The sequence below is a fragment of the Drosophila melanogaster genome, chromosome 2L (genome assembly GCF_000001215.4).
Source record: "Drosophila melanogaster chromosome 2L".
Lineage (NCBI taxonomy): Eukaryota > Metazoa > Arthropoda > Insecta > Diptera > Drosophilidae > Drosophila > Drosophila melanogaster.
Window position 1 is genome coordinate 15569756 of NT_033779.5, and position 15555 is coordinate 15585310.

General features: G+C 43.5%; 1 protein-coding gene across 2 annotated transcripts in view; it reads left to right on the top strand.

Moving 5' to 3' along the window:
* kek3 (kekkon 3) overlaps positions 1 to 14223 on the top strand; it is a 31256-nt gene extending 17033 nt beyond the window's left edge. Inside the window, exons 3-4 of one of the 2 annotated variants that reach the window (NM_001169515.2) lie at positions 9128 to 11095; positions 12104 to 14223. In NM_001169515.2, coding sequence (NP_001162986.1) covers positions 9198 to 11095; positions 12104 to 13271 — 3066 coding nt within the window. In that variant the 5' untranslated portion in view covers positions 9128 to 9197 and the 3' untranslated portion in view covers positions 13272 to 14223. The remainder of the gene's footprint in view (positions 1 to 9127; positions 11096 to 12103) is intronic. The other variant, NM_078851.3, reaches the window with a different exon arrangement.
* Positions 14224 to 15555: the final 1332 nt, after the last annotated feature.

Consider the following 15555-nt stretch of genomic DNA (forward strand, 5'->3'; position numbering starts at 1 on the left):
ACAGATGTGGGGACGAGTACATTCACACTCGTATGTAAAAGGAAAATACAGAAACCCACATATCGATGCTGATGGCCAGCCTGCTTTTAACTTTTGTAAGTCGTCTTTGGCATTTTTGATCCACTGACCCGAATGCCGGTCCATACATATTCGTGCATGTATATTGATATATGAATAGGTAGAATATATGGCAGTATGCATATACATATTTGATGACCAAATGCTTTTCAATAACAATACAACGCCAGCAACATTCAGGCACATAGCGCACAAAAGCCAACAACAAAGGCAAATAAACGTTATATATGTATGTACATACACACATGCGGAAGAGTGGCATGGATATCGGGATGGCTGGGAAAATGGTATGTTAGGTGTGGGGGGGGAGGGTACTGTACCTGTGTGTGTGGTCAGGTGTGGAGCTCTTTTGTGCCGATGCATTCAGCAAAAAGGTATTAAAAATGCTATATTGGCAATACCTCAGGATCTACAGTGGGTGTGTCCAAAAAAGAAAAAGTGTTAGATAATATACACATAATATATGCACGCATAAAATTTAAATGATACCATTGAGCTTAAGGTAATTAAAATGAAGTATATTCCAACGAACGTAAAAGATCTCTGTCATCAGGAATTTAATTCACTGAATTTAGTTTCTATTAATGTCATTTACGAAATATACCATTGTTTAAAGCCGAAAATGCCCACTGTATCTGCTTATCAAATAGCAAAGAAATTTATCGAATTTATTAAAGCAAATTCAAATTAAACGCAAAATTAAATACAAATATTTATGGCGTGTGCTAGATTTACATTTTTTTGTGAAGCAAGCATACTAAAGAAAAGAACGCTTTAACGAATTCCCTTGTAGGCATAATCCACTGTACTAATCCCCGATGTAGCCCAACATTTCATATGCATATTTAAATACTTTCCGAGCGGACGCTTTGTTATTCAGCATAAATAACCAAAAATAGAGGTGGGTAAGCCCTTAAATTTATGCCAAACTAATGCCAGTCCCTGGGAAATGGCTTTCTCTTCAGTTCCATCAGCCAGCAGTGGGCTTTTAGCGGGCTTAGTCCTTGTCCTGCAAAATGTTGTTAGCTTTATCCTGTCGATTGTCGCTGTTGAAGCTATAAAATAGACCGGTTATTATAAATTGCCATTCGTGGCCGGGCCAACAATAAAAAAATGCTTTCTTTTTTCAACGTTAGTTATCTTTTTTTAAGGTCGTGTTCTATGCAAATGTTTGCATATTTATTAAAAATAGCAAAGATTTTGATATAATCCGTTGCATTTAATTGACTGCAACTAACAACTGAAAAATGCCATGTGGGTCACCCGAGAGTCCTTTACAAGGACAAAAAGCAATGCGTAAAAAACCAGGGTGGCAGATTATGGGTTGTATGGCCAATAATTCATGACTGTGCACAATAGACGGGTGGTAAATGCATTGAAAGGCTTTTAATGGGGCGAGGATCGGGAACTGTATTTATTTGCATTCCCTGATCCGTTACAATTTCAATTATGAGAAATGGGCCGATACGTGTTTGCATTTCATTTCGTCGAGTGAGCTCAATGATGATGGCAATCATAAAGTGTCCTTTTTTACTGTCGCTCCCAGCAGGATAAGCTGCAAAACACTGCAAACTTACATATTGAAATGCAATCTCGTACTCTAATTCATTGGTCTTTATTTATGTGTTATAGTGATTAAGTTCCGTTTGATCAAGTGCTTTAAAAAGCAAACTTTTATTAATTTAAAGCTTATAATAAACCTACAGGCAAGTAATCCTAAGAATGGATGCCCTGTTTAACTAAAACAAGTAAAATAATCAAGTTGGTTTCACAATCTGTTTCACAATCCCTCCGCCAGGACTTCATTTTGTCAGTGGCACCGCTAATAAACAAAGGCTTTCAGTTGGCTGATTATTGCCATTGAACTGAAAACGCGACTGCCTGCGACAAAGTAGAAATGTAAGGAGAGTCGAAATCCTTGACGAACCAGGAGGAGACTGCTCCGCCATCCGCTATCCGTTATCTGTTATCTGTTAGTTTAGCTGCCACTACATGTTGTTTCAAAGTTTTCCCGGAGCAATCAGCTGGTTGGGCGGTGGAATGGGACTGAGGATTTTTCAACGTCTGATGTTGATGCTGCAATTGGAAAAGTCAACGGCTGTGTGCAATGCCAGAGGCAATATTGTCTCTATGGCTGGAAGGCGGGATGAAATAAGGGAAATTGAAAACAGAATCGTAGACGGCAGGCAGGTGGAAGCTAAAGGAAATGCAATCAAGTCGGTTACTGTCTGAGTTTTCCTCCTTGTCATAAAAGGATTTCAACCAAGATTTTTACAAGCTCTCCTGCACTAAGAATGTTTGATATAGAAATACCTTGGATTGGTTCAACTGTATAATTGGCCTTAAAAACCACAAGAATTGCGTGCTGATCATGTATCTAAAAACAAATGCTTGATATATTATATATTTTAGAAAGAAGAAATAAAAAACTTTTAAACAATATAAAAGAATGCATAGAATGAATTCTCTTCGTAAAAAAATGCATCTGAATTGGGATTTGTGAGAGATTTGTAACTTAGCTTCAACAATATATAAATAGTGATTAAATTTTGTATAAACAAAAATTACTAAGCAAAAAAAATTGTTTATGTAAGAAAGCAAGAACTTGGCAGAAATACAATCAATAGTCAGCATTTGTGCATAATAGCCGTGTCAAAAAAATTGTTGCCTTCGGAATGCATGTGTAATTTTTGCATTCGGATCTGGCAAATATTTGCGCAAAATGAAAGTAAATGCCATTGGAATTTGGGCGAATCGTTGGCATCGCCATACAGTTAAAAAAAATTGCAAGATCCGCAAGCCTGTGACCGCCAACCACCGATTCAAGTGCAAATCGAATCAGCCTGGCGTGAAAACGCGGCAGGAAATCGCAGCCCAACAAAAAAAGTGAAAACGGAAAAAATCGGAATGTGGGAATGTGTATATATTATGTTATTATTGAGTTTTTGTGCGCTGCAGTCCTTTGGCGTAGGGAAAACTGCATTTAGCCAAGGGCTGCTGTTGTTGTGTATTTTTTTTGGAAAAGTTGCCACATTCAGCTGAAAGAGCAAATCAAATTTCCGGACCAAAATCCCTTCCTTGGCCCAAAACCCACTTTCCGTCATTAAAGTTGCATCTGCTCGTCCTCGACGACGTTGCCATGGCATTTCAGTTCGAACCTGGACAATTAGTTGTGCTGCTGTTGCGGCGTTTCGATCCCAAAATCTGTTCCAATTTCGGTGATTTCCCAGCAGCCTCACCTGCCACTCCATTTCATTCTCAGACCATCAGCGAGGACCCCGACTAAATAATCAATAACTGTCACACAAAACCAATTCGGGCTCCTGGCACCCGAAACTTTTCGGCTGACAAAAGTTCGGTGTGTCCAAAACAGAGCCAACAAATAAAGTGACGCGCTGTTTTCATTTGTTTTGATTGAGGTTGGCATCTTGTTCAAGCAAATGAAGGTGAACGCTTGGATTGCCCAATGAAAAATTGAATATTGAATTACGTTCAGAGCTGGTGAAAGTGAAGATTCTTTCGGTTGGGTAAATTAATGTGGTTCGGTTTTTTCGGTTTGAACTAATTGGCTGTGGGTTGGCTACTGATAAAAATTGTTGATATTCAACAACACTTTCCATAAATTTAATCATTTAAATATGCAAAGAGAGATAATAAACTTGTGGCTTTTGGTGCGTTGACCCAGCTATCATTGGAAACAAACGGGGATAGGTTCTCTGAATTTTCCCGTAAAATCATCCGCACAATCGACCGTCCTTCGAAAATATCTGCAAACATTAATTTAATTTCTAAAATACATCCCTCTGTCGGTTTGTCGAAATGGATGCCCGAATCCCACAACAGCCACATTAAAATAGAACCATTCGATTCTATGGCCTTACCTTGCGGCAGTTGATTTTGGTTACGCCCTCTTCTCGGCCTAAAAATATGCTGATCAACTTTTCTTGGCTTTTTTCGGCTGACATTTGCACATTTTATGGTCCATGGCCACAATTTAATGTACGATGTGCTTTGTTGGTCCTCTCTTGTTGTTGTCGTCAACATTCCATTGCCATTCTCATTTTTGTTGTGGGCTAATTTAATATTGTGCTTTGTATGATTTTCACATATTATCAAGAAGTTTTATTGCGGCAATTGAACACGTTGTCAGAGGGACTTGACTCCGTATCGTCGTAAAATTGAAGCACCCCCAGTATTTTTGGATATTTATGTTAAGGATATTGTAAACGTGTACACTGGTGTGTGCGTATACGTAATATGCGGGCGGCCCTGCGGCTCTGCTTTGTTGTTGGTTCGGGCTGTTTACTTTTATTGGCATTCGGTATTATTGGTTATTGGGTAGGGATACTGATGGTATAAGGATCGGAAAAGGTGCGCGTGCCTGTCTAGCTGCCTGATATAATTTAACTTTTATTTCTCTATTTATGGCTTAATAAGACACACGTTCGCGAGCTTTCCAAAGCCAAGGATGCTTATCGGGAACTTAAGCCAACAACTTTTTTATGGCCGGGTCCAGATAAACGCTTATTTAATTGCCGCACACGAAACTTTCACAGCGATGACAATACACTACCTCCTTTATCAGTGGCAATAAATTTATATTTGCCTATGTTAATAATTACCTCATTGAATGTGCCAGACCATCACGAGTGATTTATCATGCCCAATAAGTGTCAAGCTCAATATAAACTTATGTCTGAGTGCTGCTACTTGTAATGCATAAATATAAATTCGCTCTCATCTGAAGTTGTTCATGCTTTTGGTTGAATGAGAGAAAATATCTCACTTATAAAGAGAATGCCCAATTTCACATGTGTTTGTATTTCAATAAATTTATTTTATGACATAACTGGTAACGAATCGTCACATTCTTCATTAAATTTTATATTGTATTATTACATATTATATTATATTGTTATTCTATAAAATGAATGAAATGACTAATTTCAATATTAGAAAATAATTGACATATGCAATATGGCATTTTAAAACAAAGATCTCAATTCTCTGTCTTTTGTTTCATTTGTAAATTTATTTAACTGAGTTCTTCTTGGCTTAAGCTAAAGGATTGCAGGGTCGTTAGCACTGCTACTGACCGAACAGGTGATTAAGTCCCGTGACGTTCTTTTGGCATATTTTCGCTCCCCCTGCAGGAATGCCTCACTTAAAACCAACAGCAAATGGCAGGACAAATGTTGACAAAGAAAAGCAACTAATAGCAAACAACAGCCAGTGAAGTGGTCCTTGACGAAAACGAGAGCAAGCTAGGGTCGGCGTAGTTGAAAGGATGCAGCGGTGCAAATAGCGGGAGAGCGAGGACTAGGCCTAGTTAGGGATTTCGTCCTGAAACTGCAGCTGACCGCAGATCGCGGTTGAGGGGAAATGCTGGGATAGCCATACTTTCCAGGCTCCCGCGAGACTTCTCCTTGAGCTAAGACTCTTGAGAAATAACGCTTAGCTACAGCTTTACCGCTGCTCTTGCTTTTTATTTTTCTGGCATTTTGCTCGAATTTTCCCCACTCACTAGTTCGTTCGCCAGTTGTTTTTCCCCTTTTTTGTTTTTAGCTGGTAAGGTCTATTATGCTTGCGAAAATTGCTTTACAGCTGCAAAACAATGCGGCAAAAAAGGTTACACAGCACAAAAAGAAATACACACAAAAATGAATAATGACAGTGAACTGGAGGGAATAGTCTAGAGATTACTTTTAACTCCGTTTCCCCTTTTGGTGATAACTAGGAGACTCCCATATGCCCTTTCAAAGATAAAATCGGATTGTAGGACAGGAATAATGAACAAATAAAATATAAACTCTAACCTAATAATATAAATAAATAAAACCAACCCCTTTCGAAATAAACAATATTAAAATTAATGATATAATAATAATTTAGTTTAGCAAATCCCACTCGTAAAGGTGAACTATAGCATTTAAAGCTTAGCTAACGATTTTATCAGTTCCCTTTATTTACACGGATTTTAGAGACATAGACCCCGGATCCCAGAGTAAGGGTATTAAATGGGAATTTACTATCAAAGTCTCCGAACAGCAGAAGTGAAATAATATTTGCCCCAAGCCTAGGGGAAGGAAAATCGGTTGGGGAAGTGCAGCTAAAATAATTTGCGCATAATGAAGCCGGAAGTGTGAATGCAAAGAATACAAGGAAAGTGGAAGAAAGAACTTCATTATCTGTGCGAAGCAGCTCGTCGAGTGGAAATTCAGGCTTGGTCGAGGCGAGGCATTCAAGCAGGGAAAATTACACAAAAATCTTTGCCGGGATTTTCTAATTAAAGTTTCAGCAAGCGAAACGCGGCGCCAAAGTGAAATTAATGGCACTGCCATTTTGGCCAGACCGGGTTTTCCCATTTACCCCTATTTGCTTATATGTTTGTGTGTGTATATGTGGCTTTATGAAGTCAACGATGGCAGCTTTTTGGGCCACTTAATCTGTTCTCTCAGTCGAACTCAACTTTACCCCCTCATTCTGCTCCGACACCACGGTGTGTGCGTAATTTATTTGCAATCAATGCGGCCAGAAAAGACATTATTTTTACATTAAAGTAAGGGCTAAGAATGTGTGTGAGAGAGAACAAACACAAAGTTGGCCAAAAATCCGTGCCAAAAACCAAGTTTGCCGCCATTTGGCAGCTGTCACATAATACATCTCGCACCGAGTAAGCATAACTTATGGACTTTTAGTAGGGACAGCGTACTTTAAGTAATGCCCAAAAAATAAGGTTCTGCTTCTGAGAACAGTTTTTTTTGCAAAAATATTAAGTATACGCTTGAATAGTTTGTCATTTAAATTAATTATTAAATGATTGGCCAAAGCTCGCGATTGCGTTATTTTAATACTGTGTCATGCCTTCAAAATTGTATATCAGAATTTTAATATATTTTATTGAGGTTGGATTTAAGTGCATGTTTCCCAACTTCTGGGAATCCTCAGTGACACATGAGATATAACATTTGTGAGTGGTTATAGCCCACGTTAATGCGAGTTTCATTGGGCTGAACGTCCCAATCTCATCGCTCCGCCGCTCTAAACAGGGGCCATTGCTCCCGATTTTCTGTTCGTCATTGTGTGTGTGGTTGCGTCAGAAAGAACTGACAAACTCCATGGAAAGTTTCTCCAACCCCGGGCACGTATCGTGTGTCATAAGCAGGGCAAGCGGCTTTTGGAAGCGACAACGGGAATGGAAAACTGCAACGGACACTGCAGTTCTGCAGTTGGAAATAAAATTATTAACCCCGCTGCAATGCAACATAAATAGGATTAGTGTCTGCAGCAAGTGCACAAGAAGAACAAACACGACTTGGACTTGGTTGACGAAGGAGGCGCCGTAGAAAGGCCACAACAAAGGCAACCAACCAGCCAGCAGCATTTGCATTTGCATGTTGCATACTTCACGGCGTAGTGCTCACATATGATAAACGGCAACGACAATCCCACAACCACAGAGCCACATACACACACACTCGTATCTGTATCTGTGTCTGCGGGTATTTCCCTTTTTCAGTATCTGCTTCGTATTCGTACTCGTACTCGTTTTGTCTTTGTTTTGGCCGGGCAAAAATGCAGCTGAGTATTTTTAGATACATGCAAAAACTTCATTTCATTTCTGCCGCTGGAGTCCAGTGTATTGACCCCTAAACGCCCTCCACTCTCACACTAACACACACACCCACATCCAGACGTAAGTGACAAAGCCATTCCATTTTACTCACACCCCCTTCCATTTCGACACCATCGCGGTTTTTGCAAGCATTTTGTTTGCTTTGCGGTTTCTGTTCCCGCTTCCCATTCTGCTTCGCTTTGGAATCCGACATTAAAAACTCGCTTTCGTATTCAAAAGTCAACTGTTCTGAGCCCGATTGAGTATTCGACCAACCGGGCAGCTTGATTTAAGTATTTATGCAGCGTTAATTTATAATTAAGCCATCACTGGATCGATTTGCCCAACAGGCACTTGCAACAGCCTCGATATTTGCCCCTTGAAATCGAATCACTGAATCCTGTGAAATGCCATCGGGTAGTCAACAAACCGATTTTCTTTGCGAAATCTGTGAAAAAGCGTCATATATACAAATTTTATTTTCCCGTTTCGCAAAAAAATGAGCTCGTCTCTTTTATTTTTAAAGAATTTGGGTTCGACCAAATTTAACATTCGCATTTTAAAACAACAAATTGTAATTTCTTTACGTATAATGTGTTTTATTGTTCCTTTTTCCCATTTTTTAAATTTTACTTATAAACATTAAATTTCAAATTTATATAGCTTAAGTCGCACTGCACTAGAAGGAGCAGCAGGTGCCTTGGGACCAAAGCGACCAAGATAGGAACTCGGCAGGCATGCGGCTTGGGCTTGAAAAATTAACGCGGAAATGCCAAAATGTTGTGCATACGCCCCGTTGCCTGCATGCAAATTTCATGTATTAAGCCTGGCAAGAGGCAGCGTCGCGCAGGGGGGTAAAGCCGGGAACTTGTTGTGTTTGGCTTGCATGGTCGACGGCCATAATTGCAACATGCCGCATGCACACATACACACGCGCATCACAGTGGGCGATTTGAGACTCTAGCCAAGTCAAACAAACCACGGGGCATAACCAAAAATAAAAAATCGGAAAAAAAACAGAAAACCGAAATTCTAGCTATGCTAAAGTTTGGCATGGTAGAAGGGGAATTAGAGCTCTGTTGTGGAACTCCTGGCTGGGTGTTTTTATGACTTAATGTGGCCAAGACAAGGGGTTTCAGGAAAGAGCACTGGCAGAAAAAATATTAGGTTACTAACGAAATATATATTTCGAAATGAAATTTTTGGTCAGGATTATTTAAAATAATAATAAAGCAAATAATTAAAGTAAATAAAGTCTATAGGGTAAATTACGGTATAATTATCAAAACGTTTTAAAAACTAGTGTCGTTCTTAGCTTGCTTTACCCTCTGTGGTTCATCCACAGAACTATATACGGACTCTTCCTGCAGTTCATTAAACTGAGTTTATGACAGCTGCACTAACCACATACCCATATTTTCCGACTCTTTGTAGACCTGTGGCGGTACACCAGCGGGATAGGAATCGGAACACTCATCCGGAATCATTCTAGTCCGAGTATGCGATGGCAGCGGGAAGAGCAGCCGCTACGCTGGAGGCTCCGGGACCGCCCAGCGGTCAGGACATAGCCAGCGACAACAGCGCCCAGCGCCGCACGCTGGCGACGAAGGTGCGTCGAAAAGGGCCACGCCCCCAACGGCGCCTGCACCCGCCCCTGCGCCCTCGCCTGCCGCTCCATTTGCACCTGCTACTCTGGCTGCTGTGCTGCTGTTCTCAGCTGGGCCAGCTGAGGGCCGAGTGTCCAGCGGTGTGCGAGTGCAAGTGGAAGAGTGGCAAGGAGTCCGTCTTGTGCCTTAACGCCAACCTAACCCACATCCCGCAGCCGCTGGACGCGGGAACTCAGTTGCTGGACCTTAGCGGCAATGAGATCCAACTAATACCCGACGATAGCTTCGCAACCGCCCAGTTGCTCAACCTACAGAAGGTGTACCTGGCCAGGTGTCACCTCCGGCTTATCGAACGCCATGCCTTCCGTAAGCTGATCAATCTAGTGGAACTGGATCTAAGCCAGAACCTGCTCTCGGCAATACCCTCATTGGCGCTCTACCATGTCTCAGAGCTAAGGGAGCTCCGACTGAGTGGCAATCCCATACTGAGAGTGCCAGACGATGCATTTGGTCATGTCCCACAATTGGTGAAGCTGGAGCTGAGCGACTGCCGCCTTTCGCACATCGCTGTGCGAGCATTTGCCGGGCTGGAGAGCAGTCTGGAGTGGCTAAAACTGGATGGGAATCGGCTGAGCGAGGTCAGGAGTGGCACGATCACCTCGCTGGCTTCACTGCATGGTCTGGAGTTGGCGCGCAATACCTGGAATTGCAGCTGCTCCTTGCGTCCTTTGAGGGCCTGGATGCTGCAGCAGAATATACCGAGTGGCATACCGCCAACATGTGAGTCTCCTCCTAGATTGTCCGGGAGGGCTTGGGATAAGCTCGATGTAGATGACTTTGCGTGCGTTCCACAAATTGTGGCCACGGACACCACAGCGCATGGAGTGGAGGGCAGGAACATAACCATGAGCTGCTACGTGGAAGGAGTACCCCAACCGGCTGTCAAGTGGCTGCTTAAAAACCGACTGATAGCCAATCTCAGTGCTGGCGGGGATGGTGACTCCGATTCGGAGCCCAGGACAGCGGCAGCAACTCAGGGTAGGAAGACCTATGTGGTCAACATGCTGAGAAATGCCTCGAACCTGACCATTCTCACGGCTGACATGCAGGATGCCGGGATCTATACGTGTGCGGCGGAAAATAAGGCTGGAAAAGTGGAGGCCAGTGTGACTCTGGCAGTATCCCGTAGACCCCCGGAAGCTCCGTGGGGCGTAAGAATTATTCTGCTGGGGGCGGTAGCCGCTCTGCTCCTCGTCGGTGGATCCTCCTTTGCGGCCATTTGCTTGTGTTCCCTACAAAGGCGAAGAAAGCTGCGTCTCTGGAACTCTGTACCTCCTGTGAGGAGAAGCGAGAGCTACGAAAAGATCGAGATGACGGCCAGAACGAGACCGGATCTGGGAGGAGGGGCTAGTTGCGGAGGCGGCAGTGCCACGGGCGCCGGACTCTTTCACGATGCCGAGGAGCAGGGCTATCTGCGGGCAGCTCATACGCCACTAAATGACAACGATGCCGGGCAGGCGGCGGCCATCGTAAATCCGAGTGCAGGAAGTGCACAGCGAAGAAATGGAGACTACCTGCACGTGTCCACCCACTGCGATGATGAGGAGGAGGACCAACAGCTGCATCACCACCCACAACAGCAGCCCGCGAGCCAGCACCACCCACATCCCAATCAGCAGCAGCATCAGCAAAGGAAGGGCTCCCAGGGCCATGTTGTCTCCGCATCCGGGGCGAATAATTCAGCACCGCTGGAGGAAACGGATCTGCACATACCGCGCCTCATCGACATCGGCGGGTAAGTTTTCCAACACCGGGCAAAAAGTGTGAGGGAAATTCTTGAAATTAAAAACATGTAAAAATTTTTTGGGCTTATTTATATCTTGAATTTCGTTTGTAGGTTTTGAATATATCTTTAGATTTTATTTAAAGCTTAAAATGTACATCTTATATTAGCTCATTACCATTACCATGATTTCTTCACTCAGTGTATGCCTCGGGTGCCCTTTGTTTCTGCGGTTCTCGTTACTTCGAGTGGCAATTGTCCCCCGACCGGGCGTCCGTGTCCCTGTCAAAGAGCTGTCATGCTCGAGTGCGGAACGCGCCCGGATCTCCGTATTGCGTCCGTATTATGGGCAACACTTGACACTTCCACTCTTGGCTCGAGCCTTCTTTTTGAAAAACCCCACGCCCATTGCCCACCAGCCATCCGCCTCCATCTCCGGCGACTATGAGAACGCGCGTGCTAATGACGCGCGAAATATGCGAGCACATCCACATTCAACGTCCTGCCCCCCGCACCCAACCTTCAGCATCCAAGACCACATCCACATCCTCATACACGCGATCCGGAGAAGTGGTTTATTTCGGGCACACTAAGAACTCACTCTGCCTGATTGGCGCTTGTCATGTAAAAGGAATCCTGCCGCGGATGCGAGTACGAGTGCGGGTTAATGGATCTGCGGTGCCGGTTATCTTCATGGACGATGACACTGCCGAATAACGACAATCCGAAAAGTCAAGCACTTAAGCAATATAGGATGCAGGCAATTACTAGGGCTGTGAAAACAAAGGGGGACAGCTCATTCAACTGGGCAGGAATAAAAAATGTTTAATTTCTTTTTTTTTTTAAATCAAAAATCGTAAGCATTCAAATGTAGCCAAAATGTATACTTGGGTATTTCCTTGTATTTTTTTATTAGCAGTTTATAGAGTTTTATTTTACTTTTTTTTAAAATATTTTTTTCCTTTTTCTTGAGTCCCACAAAAATTAAAATGGTATCTTTTCTTCTTTTCCTTTCACCAGCACCGATTCCGCATCGAGTTCAATCTCCAGCCAGGTGGACGCTGCTGCCCGCTTAGCGGGCTATGCCGGACACACCTGGAAGACCACACCCATTGCCACCACCAAGATCAATTCCCCGCACAGCAAACCAGTGACCTCGGCGGCACCATCGTCTCTGAATACACAGGCCACGCCATACGCGCACTATGGAAACCATCCGGCGGACGAGATGGCCACCTCGGTGTTCTGCAGCGAGGGGCAGGAGAGCGACTTGTTTGATAGCAACTATCCGGATCTGCTGGATATAGCCAAGTATGCAGTGGCCCAGGCGCAACAGGAAGGTCGGGGTCAGGGTTATGCCCAAGCCACGACCACTCCAAATGGGGGCTTGTGCACGCTCCCCCGCAAACTAAAGACCAGTGGAAAGTACTTCCGCAACTCCTCGGATAGCCAATCACCCCTGCTGGCGGATAACTCCAGTAAATATGGTAGTAGCACCTTGGGCGATGGAAGCTTCCTTAACGAAGCGATGGGTCTGGGCAGGAGATATTCTGCGGAATCGAGTTATGCAAACTATTCAAGCACGGCCACCTACACGGGCGGTGGCCAGCGGGCCAATAGTTTCCTTAACCTCGTGCAAAGTGGCGCCCACCAAGGGAAACTGCTGCCGAGTCATCTGGGCCAGAAGCCCAGCCTGCCCTCAAGTCCGGTCCAGCATCAGCGATCTCTGTCGAGTGCGGCCACGCCCCTTCTGGACTTCTCAGCCCTGGCATCGAGGGCCGCCGGAGCTGCCAACACATCGGTGGCCGCTTATGATTATCATGCCGCGCAGCTGGAGAGGTTTCTGGAAGAGTACCGCAACCTGCAGGATCAGCTGTGCAAGATGAAGGAGACCTGCGATACGATCCGTAAAAAGGAGACTCCTTTGCGAGTGGCCATTGGACAGTCGGCTGCGCAGTTGGCGGATCCCGTAATGTACAGTGCAGCCTCGCACAGTCCAAAACCGCCGGCGACCAGCAATCTGAAGACAAAGACCCTACTCCCAGGACAACCACCCGATCCACCACCATACTGGTTGCACCGGAACGCCATGTTGAAGCGGTTAAATGGTGATGGAAGTGCTGGTACTAATGGTTCAGGTGGATCTCCCGCCTCTCCACAGCCCAGACAGGATATTTTCAAGAGCTAATCGCAATCGTGTACAGCCGGAGGATTAAGTGATGGGGCAGGAGGAAAATCGATAGACTTTGGTCCGCCAAAGAAGGCATGAGCTTGCAGGAATCAACATAGTCTCTAATCAAAATTCAAAAGTTTATAATTTATGACATATCACTCTTTTTCATATTATTATACAAACCCGAAGTAAAGAATTTGTATGGTAATTTCTTGCACTTCTGGGAACTAATACATTTTGATTTATTTTCACATCTTTTACATGAGTCGATAATATGAATGTTACCATTATCTTATAATTGGGTTTGTAAATTATTACTTTTACAACAACGAAATACACATTTTCCCTGCAAGCTCCTCCGTGTCGACTTAAATGCATTTGTCTGCATAGTTAGTTAGCTAGATAGCTGGAGGACATTCAACTGGTTCGATACCCAGCCCCTCTGTTGTATTATAGAAACACTTTTCCACTCTTTATACTCGCTACTATGCAATATTAAATACGATTCGGTGAAGCCGTAGGTCGAAGAACATAAGATATTGTAAGTGTATAGACAGCAATCCCATAGAAGAAAAAAAAAATACTTTCACGAAAACACCTATTTGGAACCTAATCCTAGAATCCCCAATAAAACTCTCGTGTTAGTCTAACTACAAGTGTTTTTGTACTTTAAGCGATCTCAATATAAACAAGGATAATATAGATGAATCTAATTATCATAAGTATGAGTTGGCACAGACTGCAGATCGATAGATTGACATATTGTTTGATTGTTAGATGTTTGTTTTTCAGTTCCGCAGTTCAGGTCACAAATTGTACGCCAATTAGATCCAAACTCTAAATTGTAATTTAAAGCGATAAAAACAAAAACCGAAAACGTATTTTAGGGTGTCACTAAACTAAAACTCGAAAACATTTCACCCAAACAACAAGAGAAAGCAAAAATAAAATTAGTTGAGAATTGAAGAAAAAAAAAAATAAAACAAAAAAGCAAAACGAGTTTCACTGTATCGAATGGCTTAATCGAGGGGCGTGCAAATGTCCACATCCGGGGTAAAAGGTTACTGAATTGCCGCTTGCCGTGCCACATTCACTTTCGCGGAGGCGTTGGTCAAGATTAAACAATAATTTCGGACCGCAAAATAGGGGGGATGAACTTCTTCACACAGCCAAACTACGCCAATTGGTTCGGCGCCCATTTCCTTTTATTTTTCGCCTCGCATTCCGGCTGCCAAATGAAGTTGTAAAATGCAAATGAAGCCGTCGCCGTAGTCACATGCGCGTTAAAGTTCATGTTCGATGTGATGTCGCCATAAAGCAGGATTAAAACGAATTTATGAACCTTTGGCACGACGACAACGACGACATGATAGCCGCTTTATACCTCTCCCCACGCCACATCCTTCGCACTCAACTCAACACACAATGTCGCACAGGGGAGAGCCTGACTTTGTCTTTGAGCCGCAGGCAGCTGAATAAAACCGTTTTGCCTACTTTTCCGGGATACATAGTGTGAAATGAAAAGCGCCCAGGCAATCCCGAATCGGGGACTATCCTCCTGTGACCTCGTCATCAATAGCTCATTTGGGCCTTTCGCTCATGAGCGCATAAATATTTTAGTCCCGACTTAAGCATGCATAAGCTGTAAATATTTAAAGGTCGCAGTTTAAAGATTACAAGGAAATAAACATTTAATTTTTGTAAAAAACATTAAAAAATATTTTAAGTCACAGAAATTTCTTACTGAATAGAAACGTGAACAAAGTTATTAAACCTTATACCATTATTATATGCCCAGTTCTGCTGAACTTTTTATCAGCTAATTTCCTTCCGTGATCTCAATTCCGTTACGTTCGCTTTGATTTATACGTGAGTAACATGTAATTAAGCTATGACTGGCTGATAAAACTCCCTGGGCTTATGAATTTCAAGCACGCAGACGTGTCAGAAGGCAGAAGTAACCGAAAATGGTTGGCCATTTAAAGGGACTCCATCTGCCGGGGGTAAGTTGGCTAGTTGGAGTTACTTACCGTGGACCGGGCCCAGATGCACGCCGAGCCCTTGCGGTTTGTCGGCTTTAAAGAGCAAAGCCATTTACATTCCACCCACCTGACCGCCTGCTGTCCAGCTAAAGCGAAAATAATGAGCCCGATGTTGGATCTCGGCGTAAAGCAGAGTAAAGAGCAACAACGTCGAGAGCAGTCGAGTTCATGTCAAGCTGTCAGTCAAGGTCGATTTCGTTTCGCAGCCCCACCTTCCACGCCCACCTCTCCTTCCCATTATCCTGAACTGCACCTGT